Source organism: Triticum aestivum, chromosome 5A, assembly GCF_018294505.1.
Source record: "Triticum aestivum cultivar Chinese Spring chromosome 5A, IWGSC CS RefSeq v2.1, whole genome shotgun sequence".
In the NCBI taxonomy this organism is placed as follows: Eukaryota; Viridiplantae; Streptophyta; class Magnoliopsida; order Poales; family Poaceae; genus Triticum; species Triticum aestivum.
This window is the reverse complement of record NC_057806.1, coordinates 693,542,244-693,561,886: the sequence shown is the minus strand read 5'-3', so window position 1 is coordinate 693,561,886 and position 19,643 is coordinate 693,542,244. Positions and strand designations below refer to the sequence as shown.

At 46.5% G+C, this 19,643-nt stretch overlaps 1 protein-coding gene across 1 annotated transcript; it reads left to right on the top strand.

Moving 5' to 3' along the window:
* Positions 1-8,053: 8,053 nt before the first annotated feature.
* Positions 8,054-11,838, top strand: LOC123108467 (trans-cinnamate 4-monooxygenase). Its single transcript, XM_044530249.1, has 4 exons — positions 8,054-8,432; positions 8,788-9,224; positions 10,000-10,121; positions 11,018-11,838. The coding sequence occupies exons 1-4, from the start codon at positions 8,085-8,087 to the stop codon at positions 11,614-11,616; spliced, it is 1,506 nt and encodes a 501-aa protein (XP_044386184.1). The 5' UTR covers positions 8,054-8,084; the 3' UTR covers positions 11,617-11,838.
* Positions 11,839-19,643: the final 7,805 nt, after the last annotated feature.

Genomic DNA, 19,643 nt, shown 5'->3' with positions numbered 1-19,643 from the left:
AATAAAATAAGTGCATTACTTAAGGTTGACACGCAGGTCATTAAAGTGACAATCATATGGCTCTAACCATCATGCCGAATCATGACACGCATGTCATGTTAATTACATCATATAGTCATCTCATACATAATCAAATTGAATATGAGAATTGCTATACCACATCACATGCACATCCTACAAAACCAAGTTAGACGCCTCTAATCGGTTTATGCAAAATTTTATTTTACGTGGCTTCTAAGGTTTTGACTTAAACCACAGCTACCAACGTTTTATCATCAAGTATGATTATTCAAGTTGCTAGATTAACATCTCGGGGTGTATGAAACACGAGATAATTAAATCTCGAGCCCCATACTAAACTTCGTCATACGCATGACCCCCGTGCAGATCATATCTGCAATGCCCTTTCATCTGCGAATTTCATCTTTCTTTTGACTACGGCAGAACCCAAAGAACTGATAGCACTTCCGTGATCAATCAGGATCACGTATTGCGAGAACTTTGTCAAATTCCACCATGTTGTCTCGAGATTGAGCAAAAGAAAATTCTAGGGAAGCAACAAGAACGTCGGGTAACAGATTTCATCTGTCACCTGCATAAATAATTTTTCGCAATAGATCTCATCTACTACCCAATTATATTATGCAATACCCATTCATCTCCATGTATTCTAGATCGAAACCTGCATCTACGCATAGCACGGCTCTTGATGCCACTGTAGGGTACCACAGCAGAAAACAAAAATTTCCGACCTACGCACCAGCCCAGGACCACTATGGATACTGCATACATGGTTTGATCTTTTTCGTTACCGACTCGTAGCGCAGCGGGAAGTAGAGTCGATGACGATCGGTGGTGCAGATCCCCGTAGCTAAGATTTACAACCTCCCAACCGCGAGGATGTATACCCTCATCTGCTTCTGAGACAGCCCTCCGGGAGGCTGTCGAATAGCCCCCTGGACAGTGTCGCGGACAGCCATTCGGGAAGACCTTCAAAACTCGAACGGTCACTCGGACAGCCCTTCGGGAGGACCTTCGAAACTCGGACGGTCACAAGGACAACCCTTCGGGAGGCACTCACAAACTAAGACCAAAACTACGATCTCTCTATAGAGTTGCACACATACGGTGTCATCTATCCGGCAGGGCTTCGCCGTCCAGAACTAGCTCCTGCCAGAACCCAGACAGCCTTTCGGCTCTACGAAACTATTTCACGGGGAGGGAGAGAGAAGCCAGATCATTGCATGGCACTTGTATGTGAGAAGGTATGAGGAGAATGGAAGCCCCTTCTCCCCCTTTTATAGGCCAAGGCAAGGGGTGGGGTGGTGGAGGAAATACCAAAACACTCATGCTACATGTCCCACATGAGGGGTGAAATGGTAACTCAAGTGGGGCACCAAGGGGACACCATGGAGGCACCCCCTTGGCCAGCCACAACCTTGCCCCCTCTCATGGGGGGGGGGCGCCAACAAGCCACCAACATGTCTCCTAGAAACATGGGTGCTCCCTAGACAAAAAGCCACCAAACATGTAACCCCCGATTCGTGGGATCTTGTCCCCTCGTGCTGAGACAAGATGTTTTTCACGAAACATTTTTTCTGAAAAAATCTAGAAGGTCCCAGAACATTTCCGGCACCCTCTAAAATTCTTCTAGGCATGATCCGAAACATTTCCGGTGTGGTGGCTTTTATCAGCGAAAAGCAACAACGGCGGTTACGACAGCTCCGGAACATTTTCGGGTTTTCTCTCCGAAAATTCCCACAAGTTCCCAGACCAATTCTGGGGCCCTCTAAGAATTTCCAGACGAGTGCCGAAACCATTTTGACCTAATAATATATTCCGAAACAACTATTCGGTTTTACTGAAATTCTTTCGGTGTTCTCTCTCCGGAACTCTTCCGTTGTCTCCGAAACTTTTCCGGTGACTTTCTCTCAGACTCCTTGTCTAGTATTCAGCAGATAAATGACCCTTAAGTGTGTGACCCTATAGGTTCGGTGAAGTATAGACATGACCTGGAACCCCTTCCGATCAATGATCAACATCGGAGCCGTGGACACCCATATTGACCCCTATACCCACACGAATGAATATTCGAGTGAACCTCCAGTTGCCTTGTGCTATTCCTGTTGCTTCGTGATATGTTACAAATACCTTAGGTGAGATTTACTTGCATCCCCGTGGATCAACGACTTGTCCACTATGCTAGTTACCTCGTTACCGGTTTTGTTCTCTTTTCTCGTTTCCATGTTGCGGCATTCCTGTGATCAAATCACACTTTGTCTGGCCAGACGATGATGGATACCGTAACACCGAGAGGGCCCGAGAATATCTCTCCATCGTCGGAGGAGCAAATCCCAATCTCGATCTATCAAGTAACTTGACAAACTTTTCCATGAACCCGTAAGCCGCCGTAATAGCCACCCATTTACGGATGACGTTTAACAAACCCCAAAGTTCATGAAGCAAGTATGAAGAAACTCGATACTCTCATGGTCTAAGGAATTATGCAAACGTTAACCATCTCTGTGTTATGTACCATTAACTTGTGACGAACGAATCTCATAGCATAACATCAATCCGGGTCGATTCAACACAAATGTTCTCTTAACATTGTGCCCTCAAAGTTGCTGGCATAGACATGCCCATGACTAGGAAAACAGAATCATCATGCAACACTTGAGCTAGTCTTAGAGGCCAGACTAGGAATACTTCTTACCGTTTATTATTCCACACGTGCATATGAGTCTTCCTTCGAGCCTCGTGTTATTGCAAACTCTAGAACCATAGCAGTTATAGCATGGAACATAAACATAATTATGAACATGGAGATAAGTAATAGCATTTATTATTGCCTCTAGGGCATATCTCCTACACATGCTAGATGCCAAAAAAGGCTCGGATCTGCCAGTCACCTCCACCCCAAGGCACCACACTTCCACGACGATTTCTCCTGATGACGTCTCCAAGGAGAACACGACGCGCACGTCTACATCGCCACCCAATCCACATGGATTATGAGATTTCCCTCGGGAAAGTGGCCGGCAGTGGGGAGGCAGGATCCTCAACAGCGCCTTAAGGGAGGAAAGCGACCCTCTTGGGCGTCGCCGCTGTCATGACCGAATGAGACGATCAAGGGTTTCTGCCAACATCTCCACGCCAAAGAGAGAGAGCCTGGACCAGAGGTCGTTACCTGCTAGAGATGAGGAGGAATAGTGACCAAAGAGAGAGAGAGGGGGGGGGGGGTGGAAACTGGACCTGTAGATTTGGATTTGAAACCGAAGTGGCATTGGCACCTCGACCTCCACCCATTGATACCTCGGCGCGCCCCCACGGTCGAGGGATCCGGCCATCAGCACCTACGAGTGTCAACCACTGAAAGTCATCGCGGCCACGCCACATGGGACCACCATCTAGTGACTGAGTCCTCCGACAAGGGAAGGAGCGACAAAGATCTCGCCGCCACCTTCGTGGGCGACTACGCCGGCAGAGCCGGCGTTTGCCTCTGGCGGCGGCACGGTATTGGGGGAGGGTGGGTGGCGGCGGGGCTGGTAACCCTAGTCGCCCCCAAGTCACCCTCGGGAGGACGACACGTGGAAGGGGGAAAACTCACTGGAACCTATATAATTCAGGTCCTGCCACATCACTACGACATCGCTGCCTTGCCATCAAAATAAGGGATGGCCGCCTTAGGGACTTGACTAAGAACTTGCCAGACAAGGACTATGGTCAGAGAAGAGTGTAGGGTGGCTCTGAGAGGGTAGGGAACAAGGCAGTGAGCTCCTACCAGTTCGCCAGCTCTATAGGGGACATGACCGGATGGAACCCAAGGCCCCATTTTTTGTGTGGCAATTATTGAGGGATCGCTCCCATCGGGGACGGAGGTGCTCAAGAGGAATGGCTCGGGTAATGGGTTATGTCCCCTTTGTGGTGTACTAGAGATGGGGACCCACATCCTCTTCTCTTGCATGGCGGCTCACGCACTTTCGATTTTCGTCCAGGAGGCACTCAGGCTTGATTGAGAGGCTCCGGACTTAGCCGGAGTTCTTCAGGCCAGAGCTCTAGACCGATAGAAAGAGACGCCTCTTTTGGCTAGTGTTTGCGGCGTTAGATTGGACGATTTGGACAACACGAAATAAGATGATAATCGAGCAGGTCTTCCTTCAGCGGGCCACTGACTCGATCTTCAAATTTCTTACGTTCTTGCAGCACCGGCACCGGCTGGCTAGGCAGCAGGACCGCGGCCGGCTGGGGCGGATGTTCGATGAGCTACAAGTCACCGCTCGGTGTCTCTCTTCATTGTAGACCCCCTGATGTTGTGGCTACTTGGTGGTCTTTTTTCTATCTTTTTCTATTACTTTATTTGGGCGTGCTTGTGTTGATGCCTTAGCAGACTATTTTATCTCGATGACCTGCTACTTGTTGTATGGACCAGTTGATTGGAAATTGGCAATGGCTCCTAGGTGCATATGCACTTATTTTGTAAATACACATTTTGAAAAGTTGAAAATTCCGAACAAAAATCTCGCGTGTATATCCAGACATTCTATTTGTGTGCGCAAAGTTTTCGGCGAAAAATGAGGTTTTTTATGGCTTGTGTAAAAAAACAATTTCCGATGCTTCATTACAACTATTTGTTTTGCATTTCTTTACTTTTTTTACACAAGCCACAAAAGACGTGGTTTTCACCGAAACTTTGTGTATGCACATAGAATGTCCGGATATACCCAAGGGATTTTTGTTCCGATTTTTGCAACTTTTCAAAATGTGTATTGAGAGAATGGGTGCATATGCACCTAGGAGCCAAAACACCGCGTCCGATTGCTTTATTTATAAAGCGGAGCAGAAGCGTATTTCAAGAACTTTTAATAGTGAGAAAGTCGTATACATTTTCTGAAACCAAGGAAGAAAACTTTGCCTCGATAAAAGTAAGTATAATAAGATACAGTCAACAAGCTGTAAGAATTAACTATTATATTTCTGCTGAGTTGGATAAGACAGAAGAAGAGAGAGAAGGCAAGCGGGCGGTAGATTAACATCCGGTTGAAACACGGACTCCAAGAAACATTACGAGGCCATGCATTAATAAAGTACTACTACTCCCTTCGGTCCTTTTTACTCTGCATATAAGGATTGTCTGAAGTCAAACTTCGTAAAGTTTGACCATATTTATATGAAAAATATTAACATTTATAATGCTAAATTTATACAATATCAAAAGTAAAGTTATGACGCATCTAATGTTGTTGATTTCACATTTTGAATATTTGTATTTTTTCTATAAATTTGGTCAAAGTTTATGAGGTTGACTTCAGACAAATCTTATATGCGAACTAAAAAGGGCCGGAGGGAGTACTTAGCAACTACTCTCCCTACCCCATAATATAAGATCAAGTACGATAATGGGCTTATAGCCTGCTTACATGCGACTTTTTGCCTATATAGAGGAGAGAGACATGAAAAAATGGTGGGAGTGGACTCTCATACAAGAGCCTAGCTATATGCGTACTTCTAGAAAAATGCAATAAATACAAAGAAAAAGTAGAGAGAAGGTGAAAAAGTAGTACTTTTATATCCAACTTTATAGCTAACCTTATTGTATGAGTGACTATAAGTGATGACTATATATGACATGACAACGTTATATACCAGCAGCCAGCTATATTATTAGTCATGCTCTAAGAGCGTTTTTGACAATAATATAGTGTAAAAGTTGTTCTTATATTATGGGACAAAAAGAGTAGTTACTATACATGTTAGCTATTAGATTGACTATACGTGACGTGACAACTTTATATAGCCAGTTGTTGGCTCGAAAATCCAATTCGGTGCCCGGGTCCAGATGAACCCGGAGAACAATAACATGATAAAAATAGAAAATAAAATCAATTTTTTCTTGGAAAATGTTTGAGTGCATGATGTGCGTGCAAAATTTCATTCTATTTGGACATCTGTAGAGCTTGTGGCGAAAAAAGAGAAAACCGGTCAAAACAATGCGTGAACAATAACCTTACTCACAGAGCTGAATTCTATCTTTTTTGTCACGCGCTCCTCAAATGTCAAAACTCCACCGAAGTATGCACGAACATCATGCACAGATTCAGAATTTTTTGATCTTTTTTCTATATTTTGTGGTTTAATTGATTTTGCTCGGGCTCATCCAATTCCGGGCGCTAAAACGTCGCTTTTGTTGTTAGCTATATTATTAACCATGCAGAGAGGCTACTCTGGCAACAAGTGGCCTCAAGATGCTTTGCACCTCGATCTCGGTCTTTATCTTTTCTATGAGAACGGTGTGCAAGTAGAATAGATAGAAATAAACAGGAGCAAGCTGAACTGGCATTTAGCTGGCGAACATACTCTATCGTGGCCTCGTGGGCTCGTCGCTCCATGTTACATGTTAGAGTGAATTCCATTTTTTACCTTGTAGTTGTATATTTGTGACACATATTACCCTATTTAGCGGAACTTTTATCGAAATGCCAGATTTTGGAGACTTTTAACACGGTTTTACCCCAGTTTTACATTTTGTCTGTTTATGGTCGATAGGATCGGCATGTTGCGTCATTGATTTGTAAAAAAAACTGTAAGGATCGGAGGGCATCATTGGCGATCTTGTCCAAGCTTCTCTTGTCTATCTGTTTCACTCCTTGTGGCCGTCCACATGTTTTTGGATACAGGGCGTCACCTCACACCTTACCTGATGGACACGCATCAAAAAACAAGGGTCTAAAGATTTCAAAAGGGGTATTCTAGACGAATTTTCACTCGAAAGGGTAATTAGTGTCACAAATGTATAAATATGGGGTAAAAAGTGGAATTCACTCTACATGTTACGATAAAGTCAGAGGTTTCATCAGTTAGCTATTATGTGACAGACAGAGTCTACGGCATTATTCAAAACCCTATGGTAATTACAATAAAGTAGCTCGAACGTTCGCCGTGCTAGTGGAGTCCTAAAATAAATCCTCAGCTGCCACCTACCCGTATATGATACTAGACAGTCTCCGGCATTATTCAGCACTACGACAGAGCATCCGATACCCTTCAAGTCGTCGTGGAAGTTAGGAAACAGACTCTTACTCCGTTTTACAGATAAAGCACAAATCAAAATACATGACAACCGATACAATGTAGTAAGAAAGTTCTCCTACATCCCAGGATACCAGAGAACAAAAATCATTCTGAAAAATGCAAAGGTGAAAAGCAAAAATGACTATGTTGTCGAAAGATAGTAAAGGAGGGCCCAAAGAATCGGCATGACTCGTGCTAGGATACCTAACCTCCACGACAATACCCTTAAAAAGGAAGACGGTGTGAAGCGTCGCCGCTATCGAGTCCGAGATGAATAAGGGTTTCACTCAAAACTCTGCCATAGAGAGGACAACCACAATAATGTCCTCAATAGAAGAGTGACACGCGTAGGCGACGTCACCATCGACGGCAAAGTACGAAGCTTTCACTCAGCTCACTTGTACGACCACGAGACATCTAGGACATCTGCAACCGAGGGCATGTACAATGGTGACATATGGACACAGATGCCCCATGACAAAAAGTAATTTGAAGCACCTACATTTATTTTTCTCTTCAATGCAAGCTACCACTATTGGACCTCATTACAAATATAAAAAATAAAGACTTCAGTACATATGCATCTCTATTTTTCACTCCAACTTTTTTAACTTTTGACACCGAATCACATTTTTTCTCTTCAAGCACCCACCTCCTGCAAAGGATCCCGCTTCCCTATACGAAGCTATTTTATCTGATATCTGATCCTACATGACATGTGAGGCATCACCCTGAGTGCAGAGCTTGGGGTCGTCGTGCAACTTTGATGATGCAGCTTTGGCGTCCTAATCCACCTACCATCCCACCGGTGGACATGCTACTCTCGCATGCATGTGGCTTTCAAGTTTCGACCAGATCCCGATTAGCAACAATGTCAACCTCCATATATACAAATAGTTTCGAAATTGTAGTGGCTCCGCACCAACCCCCACCTCTATAAGTTTCCTCGATCCCACTAATCCATCCATCCATTCCACTGCAGCAACCCATACACAGCCACACGCAAGTACACAATGATGGACGTCAGCCTCCTGGAGAAGGCCCTCCTGGGCCTCTTCGTGGCGGCAATGCTCGCCATTGCCGTCGCAAAGCTGACCGGCAAGCGCTTCCGGCTGCCCCCGGGGCCCTCCGGCGCCCCCATCGTGGGCAACTGGCTCCAGGTGGGCGATGACCTCAACCACCGCAACCTCATGGGCATGGCCAAGCGTTTCGGCGAGGTGTTCCTGCTCCGGATGGGCGTCCGCAACCTGGTGGTCGTCTCCAGCCCCGAGCTCGCCAAGGAGGTCCTCCACACCCAGGGAGTCGAGTTTGGCTCCCGCACCCGCAACGTCGTATTCGACATCTTCACCGGCAAAGGCCAGGTAATAAATCAGTTCGTTGAATTTACAGTTCTTGCATATACATACTAGTTCTTGATAGGTACTAATGACTGGTTTCTAGTAGTGTAATTTCAATGTTTTTTTTTATTTTCATTAACTTCTGTACGCATTGAAATAATTACCTTTAGGTCCAAATATTTAGCAATTTCAGCAGTACACACAAATTCAAAAAATAAAATACAATCAAGTTCAAATAGAAATTCGATCCGTTGGCCGAAATAAAAACCGAAATCAGTATATTTCAGTGAAATCCGGTAATCTCGACAATGACTGAAATATTTCTGAAACTGAAATTCAAAACCATATTACAAACACAAAAATGCGTGCATTCATGCAGGACATGGTGTTCACCGTGTATGGCGACCACTGGCGCAAGATGCGCCGGATCATGACGGTGCCCTTCTTCACCAACAAGGTGGTGGCGCAGAACCGCGTCGGGTGGGAGGAGGAGGCCCGGCTGGTGGTGGAGGACCTCAAGGCCGACCCGGCGTCGGCGACGGGGGTGGTGATCCGCCGCAGGCTACAGCTCATGATGTACAACGACATGTTCCGCATCATGTTCGACCGCCGGTTCGAGAGCCTCGCCGACCCGCTCTTCAACAAGCTTAGGGCGCTCAACGCAGAGCGGAGCATGCTCTCCCAGAGCTTCGACTACAACTACGGCGACTTCATCCCCATCCTCCGCCCCTTCCTCCGCGGCTACCTCAACCGCTGCACCAACCTCAAGGCCAAGAGGATGAAAGTCTTCGAGGACCACTTCGTCCAAGAGCGCAAGTAAGCTTACTTAATTGCCTCTTACATTTATAATTCGATGGATCGTGTGTCGATCGATGCTTGCCAGGACATGTTAATGTTAATCGATGTTGCATCAATAAAGCAAGCACGTACGCGCCAAGTGGGACATGTTAATTCCGTTTGCATCTATCAGCTTCGATTTCTTTAGGAGTACCTATCCCGCATCGGTTGCCTGGATACATTGGTGTTGGCGGTCGTTGACCAGCTGCAGTGCATCAGTGACCACGTGAGAGTAGCTAGGGTTCATTTTCACGTGGTGACAATAGAATACATACACCGACAGTGGAGGTACATATATAGGTGTTCTTTTTGCGAGAGAAGTACATACATAGGTTGATGGAAGTACACCAACAGATCACCAGCTGCAGTGACCACGTGAGAGTGGCTAGGATTCGGTATCACGAGGTGACAATACAATACATACACCGACAGTGGAAGTACATATGTAGGTTGATGAAAGTACACCAACAGATCAGCAGATTTTTCTTTCATTCAATTAAAAGTGGACCGGGTTCCACTATCAGATACTCCCTCTGTTCCTAAATGTAAGCCTTTTTAGAGATTCTAATATAGACTACATATGAAGCAAAATAAGTGAATCTACATTCTAAAATATATCTATATACATCTGTATGTAGTCTATATTGAAATCTCTAAAAAACTTACATTTAGGAACGGAGGGAGTATAACGGATGTCACCAGATATGCAACGGGGAAATTGATAAGCATCTACTGCATTATCTCACAATTGCAGGAAGGCGTTGGAGAAGAACGGTGAGATCAGATGCGCCATGGACCACATCCTCGAGGCCGAAAGGAAGGGCGAGATCAACCACGACAATGTCCTATACATCGTCGAGAACATCAACGTCGCAGGTAAAACTCAGAATTAAGCAAATATAATTAACATGTATACATCTTTCTGTCCCACCTACTTTTGACTTTTGAGAGAAGAAAAACGCTCTACCAAACATTTATTAAGAAGAAAATATAGACCATTTCTTTGATTACAAAAAGTAGCACGCGCTATTGCAATTTAGTAGTATATCTTAAGACAATACGACATCTTCCATGTAACCCACGTGTTGCCGGTAAAATTCATCAATTAAATGTGTATTCATCTTTTGTCCAACCTAGTTTTGACTTTTGAGAAGAAGAAAATGCTCCAATTAACATTTTATTGGAAAGAGTGCAGACCCTTTCTTTGTTAATAAAAACTAGCACACACGATTGCAATTTTTATCTCAAGACAATACAACGAGAGATGGTGATGAGCAGCTGGCGAAGAGCCACTATTATGCCTTGAACACGCGGAGAGCCTAAATAGTTGTCGGTGCAACAACTTTTGGTGTATTTCATGATGAATTTATTAATAATACCTCTGTCCTGGTTTATTAATCCTCCATGTAGTTTGAGTCAAACTTTGACATTTGATTTAACTATCATAAAATAAGTTATATATCCTAGAAATAGTATCATTGAAAACCTCTTTCAAATATGAATCCAACAATATAAATTTTATTACATACAACTTATATTTTATTAATTAAATATACGGTCAAAGTTAGGCATAAAATATGAAGGGGGCCAATAAACCTAAACGGAGTAGTACTGAGTTGGTATGACACGTAGACATTAATATATTTCTCAATAAACTCGGTTAAACCTACTAGTAGAGAAGTTTGACTTTCGAAAAACATTTTCAATGGAGAGAGTAGTAATTAATTTAGCACAAATATTAACAATGGAATGAGTCTTTTGCATACATGCAGCAATTGAGACGACCCTGTGGTCGATCGAGTGGGGAGTTGCGGAGCTGGTGAACCACCCGGACATCCAATCAAAGCTCCGCCAGGAGATCGCCGCGGTGCTAGGCCCCGATGCAGCGGTGACGGAGCCGGACCTGGAGCGGCTCCCCTACCTGCAAGCCGTCGTCAAGGAGACTCTCCGCCTCCGCATGGCCATCCCGCTCCTCGTGCCACACATGAACCTCAAGGACGCCAAGCTCGCCGGCTACGACATCCCCGCCGAGTCCAAGATCCTCGTCAACGCCTGGTTCCTCGCCAACGACCCCAAGCGCTGGGTGCGCGCCGACGAGTTCCGGCCGGAGCGGTTCCTCGAGGAGGAGAGGGCCGTCGAGGCCAACGGTAACGACTTCCGGTTCGTGCCCTTCGGCGTCGGCCGGAGGAGCTGCCCGGGGATCATCCTCGCGCTGCCCATCATCGGCATCACGCTCGGCCGCCTGGTGCAGAACTTCCAGCTGCTGCCACCGCTGGGGCAGGAGAAGATTGATACCACGGAGAAGCCCGGACAGTTCAGCAACCAGATCCGCAACCACGCCACCGTCGTCTGCAAGCCACTCAAGGCTTAGAAGAATTTACGATCCGACGAACTAGACGGCAGATCCGCTGGAATGCGTGCACGTGTTTGTATAAGAATTTTGCAGTATCTGTAATAAGTTTGACCTTTCTTGGTGAGTTCGGTTGTTTTTCTTCATGTGAAGGCGTTGGGTTGTTGATTTGCAAAAACTTGGTAACGTTGATGTAAAACTTTTTGGCTCCAAATTCACATTATTAATTACTCAATTCGTAAACGCGGGCACAGTCAGTTGGCATGAAACTAGTCCGAGCCAATCAACTCGTCGGTGATCATTTTCGACAGTGTTGTAGGGAGGTAGCTAGCTGATTTTTTGGAGGGGCCAACAATTGACAGATGGCAATGTCTGCACTCAAGAGACAAGGACGATCTACGTATTGTCGGGCCCTTTTGGAGGAGGTAACACCCTACCATTAGAGGAGGTAACACCCTACCATTAGAGGAGGTAACACCCTACCCTTAGGTGAGGAACCCTAGGTCTCAATTGGTGAAGCGTTATGCTGAATCATATTATTTACGAGAGGCCCTAAACTGCTGAAAGCAGCGATCACTAGTAGAAAAAGGGTCTAACGTGAAACTCATTAGTCCCGGTTTGTAATTGAACCGGCACTAATGTAATCATTAGTGCCGGTTCCAACAGCTAGGCGGGCGGCACTTATTAGTACCGGTTTGTGGCGAACCTTTAGTACCGGTTCGTGCCACGAACCGATACTAAAGAGGTGATGGCCTTTAGTACGGGTTGGTGGCTCCAACCGGTACTAAAGGTGGGGGGGGGTCCTTAATACCGGTTGGAGCCACCAACCGGTACTAAAGGTGGTGGTCTTTAGTACGGGTTGGTGGCTCCAACCGGTACTAAAGACCCCCCTAGTACCGGTTGGAGCCACCAACCGGTACTAAAGGTGGTGCGCTGCCACCCACAGTGCATAATGTTTAGTCCCACCTTGCTAGTTGAGAGGAGCTCGCACCGGTTTATAAGCCTTGCCGCGACTACCGTGTCGAGCTCCTCTCTAAGCAGGCCTTTGTGGGCCTATTGCAAGTCTTCTGCCCCGTGGGGCCTACTGGGCCATACGGGCCTGCATCCTGGCCCAACTAGAGATTGGATTTCTAGTCGTATGCAGGCCGTGCCGGTCCAGTAAACGGGCTGTTTTTTCTTTATTTCAAAAATTAAAAAAAATCCTTACCAACCGGGACTAAAGGTCCCCCAGACCACGGCACGCCTCGTGCCACGTGGTGGGCCTTTGGTTCCGGTTCGTGTTGAATCGGGACTAAAAGGAGGGACCTTTAGTCCCCACTCTTTAGTGCCGGTTCCAGAAGCTGTACTAAAGGTCCTTAAAAACCGGTACTAAAAATCGTTTTTCTACTAGTGGATATGGCTCATACAACTATATGATCCTATTATCTACACCACACATCAACCTTGTCTGGCAGCCCGCCAGCGCATTGAATGTTTTATATGTGAGCTTTCGAAAGTGCGGTATTTTGGCTGGGGCGTATGAATGTCCGGTAAATATTTTTTTTGGAAATGGAGGCGTACCCCCGGCCTCTGCATCATAATAATGCATGCAGCCATCTTATTAAAATTTCGTAAAATAGCACAAAGTCCTCAAAGTATTACAACTCGCAAGTGGAGCAAAAAAAAAATCAAAGTTCATGCCAACAATCAAAACCGAAATGGCAATAAGAAGGATAAGCTCTCTAGACGCCTATCCTGTTATGCGACCGCCATCCAAACCGGTTGAATAAAGCCCGTGCTACCATCTCCCACTGGTTGCATCCAGTAACCAAAGACTCCCTGAATTCCATAGGAGTGAGTAAGGACCACGTACAGATCCAAGCAGTAGCTCTGAAGATAACCTGCAAGAAAGTTAAATTGTTTTGTCTGTTAAATATCAAGTCATTCCTGCAATTCCATATAGCTCACAAAAGTGCACATATTCCAATCCGAATACGAGCCGCCGTAGTATGTTCAACCCTAGTTAACCACGTTCCAAAACAACGATGTAATGTCAACTGGAGGAGTAATGTTAAAGGCTATATGAATCGTTCTCTAAAGTAATTTGGCGAGTGGGCATTCAAGAAATAAATGTTGTATTGTTTCATCATGATCACAAAAACAACATCGTGGACTACCTACCCATCTCCTCTTGATTAAGTTGTCCTTCGTAAGAATTACTTGTTTGTGGACAAACCACATAGAGATTTTAATACGCAAAGGAACCTTAGTCTTTCAAATATGCAGTGATCTCGAGATTGGGCCAGAATTAACCAGATCCATATAAAAAGTTTTACCATAAAAACCCCATTCTTAGATACTTTTCATTGTGTCGAATCCGGTTGGTCGGAGAGTTAAACATCTATCAATCTCCGAACCAAGTGCATCCATGCAGTCCAAGGCTCACCAACTAACGCCCGTCTGAACTGGATATTCAATGGACTCGTATGTAGAAATGTGCCTACGTAATCCTCCTTATGTTGCACTATGTTATACAGGTTGGGATACTGTACGGCTAGGGGCGTCTCTCCTAACCATGTATCCTCCCAAAACCTTGTTGACATCCCATTGCCAACTAGGAATTTGACCCTACGAAAGAACAAGTCCTTCACTCTCATAAGCCCTTTCCAGAATGGCGAGTCGGTTGGTCTCATGGTAACCTGAGCGAGTGTTTTCGACTGTAGATACTTATTACACAAAATCTGTGCACACATGCCCTCCGGCTCAGTCTCTAACTGGTAGAGCCATTTGCTCATAAGGTATTTGTTCTTGATTTCTAAATTCTCAATATCGAGCCCACCCTGGTCTTTTTGGCGACAAAGAATATCCCATCGCGTGAGATGGTATTTCCTCTTGGCCTCATCTGACTGCCAGAAGAATCGAGATCTGAAGAAATCAAGTCGTTTCCGTACCCCTTTTGGAATTTCGAAGAACGATAATAGGAACATCGGCATACTAGTCAATACTGAGTTAATCAGCACTAGCCGGCCTCCATAAGACATAAGCTTACGCTTCCAGCAGCTTAGCTTTTTTTTTTCAATTCGATCTTCGATACATTTCCATTCTTTATTAGATAGCTTATGGTGATGGATCGGTATGCCCAAATAACTAAATGGTAAAGAGCCCAATTCACATCCAAACAATTTTCTATATGTATCTTGTTCGTCTTTGGCCGTCCCAAAGTAGAAGAACTCACTTTTGTGGAATTTATCTTACCAAAAAAGGCTTTCGCCCCGCTTTATATTATAAAGCAACTGCCCAAGCCAAACATCCAACAAGGTTCACACACACACACACATAAGTCTCACACAGAGGAGAATCCAAGGGTTAGTGCTGAGGGAACAGCTCAACAAGCCCTGAAAACTAGAAAAAACATGCACACACGGGGCGCATAAGAGCAACTCGTCGGGCTCGGGGGGGGGGGGGGGGGAGCAAGGGCGCCAAGCGGAAGGCCATCGATCGAAGGTCGGCGAGGAGAGTGTTGATGGCGTCCCGGTCCTGGGGGCGGCTAAGCGGCCGCCAAAGCTGCAAGTAACCACACATTTTAAAGATTGCGTCAGTAGCACGTCGAAGAGGCACCTTCTGGATGACAAGCTTATTGCGAATGGTCCAAAGCGTCCAGGCAAGGACCCCAACGCATAACCATCTAATATGGCGGTAGCGGGGAGGGGAAGCGTGGATTTCCGTAAGCAGGTCAGGGAAGTTGGTGTTGCACCACTGGCCACCGACAGTCTCACGGAAATAGGACCATAGAAACTGGGCCGTGGAGCAAGAGAAGAAGATGTGGTTAGCATCCTCCACCGTGCCGCACAAAGGACAAATCCCATCTCCAGGTCCATTACGCTTAAGAACCTCCACCCCGGACGGGAGGCGGCCGCGGATCCATTGCCATAGAAAGATCCTGATTTTCATGGGCAAGCGAATATCCCAAAGCAAACTAAAGGGCTCGAAGGCCGCCGAGGAGGTGATGGCCGCGTAGAGGGATTTGGTGGAGAAGCAGCCGGAGGGCTCCAGTCGCCAAGATATGGCGTCAGGGGTGTCGACGACGTTCATCGGGAGGAGGGCGATGTCCTGGAGAAGGGCATCCCAAGTGGCCACTTCAGGCGGGCCAAAGGGGCGGCGGAAGGTGAGGCGCCCTAAGTCAATAAGGGCCGCCTCGACAGAGACCCGAGGATCCACCGCAATGGCGAAGAGCTCCAGAAATCGCGCGGCCAAGGGGAGGTCGTCGATCCACCGATCAAACCAGAACAGGGTCGAGGATCCAGTACCAACCGAGATGGACGTGCCAATGCGGAGTACAGGTAGCAGCTGGATGACGGTCTGCCATAATTGGGAGCCACACCAGAGCGCTGACAGAATGCGAGTGGATGGCCCCGAAGGTACTTGTTCCGGATGATGGTGAGCTAAAGGCCTCCATCGCCATTGGCAATGCGCCAGAGCCAACAGGTCAGGAGGGCAATGTTCATGCGCCGGGAGGACAAAATCCCAAGACCGCCATGGTCCTTGGGTTTGCAAATGTCGGGCCAGCTCACCATATGGTACTTCTGCTTATCACCCTCACCAGCCCAGAAGAATCTGGATAGGTACTTGGCGATTTCCTGATGTAGCGTCTCATGCAGGCTATAGAAGGTCATGAGGAACCAGAGAAGGCTGGCAAGCGAGGAGTTGATGAGGATCACATGAGCTGCCTTCGACAACCAGCGCCCTTTCGAGGGCTCAACCTGATGTTGCATCCGGGTCACCGTGGGGTGAAGGTCCGCCATGGTGAGGCGCGAATCACTAATGGGGATCCCCAGGTAGGTCCTGGGGAAAGAACCCAACCGACAATTCAGTCGGTCTGCAATAGCCTGTGCTTCATCCAGGGAATACCCAAGAACCATCAGTTCGCTCTTATCGAAGTTGATAGTTAGCCCTGACATCTGTTGGAAGCACAGGAGGAGGAACTTCAGGTTAGCAATGTCCTGAACTGTGCCCTCCACCATTATTATGGTATTATTCGTATATTGCAGGAGGGAGACCCCTCCCCCTCCGACTAGATGGGGGACGATGCCGCGAATATGGCCGGTAACTTTGGCCTTGTCAAGGATGGTGGCAAGGGCATTAACCACCATGTTGAACAGGAACGGCGAGAACGGGTCACCCTGACGGTCCCCACAAAGGGTGAGGAAGTAGGGCCCAATGTCACCGTTAATGTTCACAGTGGTCCGGCCGCAGGAGACGAGCTGCATAACTCTAGTCACCCACCGGTCGTCAAAGCCCTTGCGGAGCAGCACTTCCGGCAAGAAGGGCCAGTGGACTGTGTCGTACGCTTTGTGGAAGTCAAGCTTCAGGAAGACTGCACGATGGTGTTTCGCTCGGACCTCGTGGAGGACTTCGTGGAAGACCAACACCCCATCTAGAATAAATCGGCCTTGGATGAAGGCAGATTGGTTAGGGTGGGTAACCGCGTCAGCGAGCAGGGTCACCCTATTGGCGTACCCTTTAGCCAGGATCCGGAATATCACATTGATCACTGTGATGAAATGAAACTGGCGGGTGTCGGAGGCGCCCGGGACCTTGGGGATGAGGGTAACGATCCCATAGTTAAGACGCCCAAGATCCATGGACCCCGAGTAGAACTCCTCAAACAGGGCCATGACCTCCAGCTTGATGGTCTGCCAACACATTGCTAAGACGACACTATCTGCCAGATCATCTTTAACAATATGCCAACATTTCTTATAGAATTCAGCTGGAAACCGATCTGGTCCCGGTGCTTTATTCGATTTCATTTGTGAGATTGCATCCAGAATCTCCTTCTCAGTAAACGGTGCAGCTAAAATATCGTTCTCTTCTACCTGGAGTTGAGGAATATCTCCAATTACAGTCTCGTCTAGGGTCACCGTACTTGCTTCCGGATACGCGACTAGACTACATGGCCTACAAACGCCAGATGATGGTGGGCCCTTGCAGAGTGGGTTGCACTTACGGCATGGACCGCTGGTACAGGTAACGCATTGCAGATGGACCATGGTCCAGATTTTCTTTTCCTAACGATCCAGCGTCGGGATGTGATGACGAATTCACTATGCAGCTATGTATTTACGTGTGGCAAGCATGCTGCTCTGCTACCAGGATTTCTTTCTAATGCATCAGTAGTAATTTCAGTCAAAAGCAGTACTAAGCATTCATCAATAGCTGCTCAAACAAAAGAAGAGGACACACTGTGGAATCTGGATTACATCTTAGTCTGCGACACACACACTTCACGCCTGACAGTAAGACATACCACCCGATGACTGACTTAAAGTAAACCAAACCCAGGATCAAGACACACATTTCCATCCGTAACAAAAGAGACCACCAAGTTGATTACCGCCAAGAGTAGAAAGATCCTAGGTAAGTCGGCATTGGATGTGGATCTTCCTTGGGGTGCTTGCTGGAATCCATACGTCGAGACATGTGGATCATTCGGGACCATGCGGTGCCCATCCTCCCGCGAGTAGTCAACTCGTCATGGCGGGATTGAACTGACACAGGTGAAGGAGGTTCAAACCGGCGGCGATCTCTGACAGCGTCGAGCACGGCAGGGTAGGGACGTCCTGTCATGCAAAGTAAGTGGTACTATCTAGGTTGCACAAAAAATGGGTAAAAAAAACAAAAAAAAGCAAAGGTGAGCCGAAAGACGGGCCAATCACATCGAGGGTTAGCTTCAGAGATCTTATGCTCATAGGATGCACTTGTAATATCGGTTGCCGGACCTTTTTTCAACCATGGATATATGTCGCTCAACACTTCACGACCGCAATTAGGGCACGTCAGGGGGTGAAGCTCATTGTTAACAGCCCGTGGATTGGAGGAGGAAGAAGCCTCCATGGATGCAGATGCAAGAGCAGTGTGAGGTAAAAGGAGATGGGAGGGCGTGGGGAGGAGAGATAGGCCCGCACGCGCATAGATAGTAAGTACTCCCTCCGTTTCAAAATAGATGACTCAACTTTGTACTAGCTTTAGTACAAGGTTAGTATAAAGTTGGGTCATCTATTTTGGAACGGAGGGAGTAGTAGAGTAAGAGGGTATTTGTTTCCAGGGACTTAAAAAAGTCCCTATAAGTCCTATCTAAACCAAACAAGAGGGACTTATAGGGACTTAAAGTGGGCATTTGAGACTTATGAAATAAGACTCTTAAGGAGGGATTTATAGTTGTAATATGATCTTTTAGTCCATGTGAAGTCCCAGGAACCAAACATGTAGAGACTTTTTAAGGACTTGGAACTTATAAGTTAAGACTAAAAAAAGTCCTAGGACTTATGAACCAAACAGGGCCTAAATAAACAGTGCCACGGTCCATGAAAAGGAGAGGCACCGCACACCGTTGTAACCGAAGTAGCTAGGCCTTATAAATGACGATTGACAGCCTGCACATGCACTGTAGAAAATTGAAAGAACACCCACAATACGTTGCTGAATACTTGAGCGCGCATGCATCCCGAGGAGGGCCAACAGCTAGGATAACACTACTATATGATTGTATGAGCCATATCCAATTTTTCCTTTTCATGTGGAAGAAAATCATTGGATAATAGTTCTCATGCACATCTTGAGAGCCAGCATCAACATCATGCTCGTGCCTACAACCAACGACTCCATTATATCTTGATGGATGGAGACCCACAAGAGGATGCTGAAGAAGAACAAAAAGGGGTTTGACTCACTTATCATGATTGTTTGTTGGCACCTTTGGAAGCATCGCAACGGAATGGTCTTCGGCCCTAGGAGAGAAGTGTCTACTGTAGCTGTAGCTACTTTCACCTCTCAAGTGTTCGATGAGCTGCAAACTTGGGTTAGGGCGGGAGGTACCGGAGTCAATGTATTTTGTGAGTACTCGAGTTTAGTGGTAGGAGTGGAGTCTTCGCGCCGGAGGGTGGCCTAGTGTGTGGCGCCTCGACTCTATATCACATTCTTGTACATATTTCTGCCTTCTATAAAGCTAAGGTACGCGATTGCGTACTCTAAAAAAACAGTTCTGATGCACAACAAGAAAAAAAAGTTTC

What these genes read in the sequence shown, in the direction of transcription:
- LOC123108467 (XM_044530249.1), top strand. Translation starts at nt 8,085, where the DNA reads ATGATGGACGTCAGCCTCCTGGAGAAGGCCCTCCTGGGCCTCTTCGTG. An exon ending in TCTTCACCGGCAAAGGCCAG is followed by an intron (nt 8,433 to 8,787) that starts GTAATAAATCAG and finishes GCATTCATGCAG; the next exon opens with GACATGGTGTTCACCGTGTA. An exon ending in CGAGAACATCAACGTCGCAG is followed by an intron (nt 10,122 to 11,017) that starts GTAAAACTCAGA and finishes GCATACATGCAG; the next exon opens with CAATTGAGACGACCCTGTGG.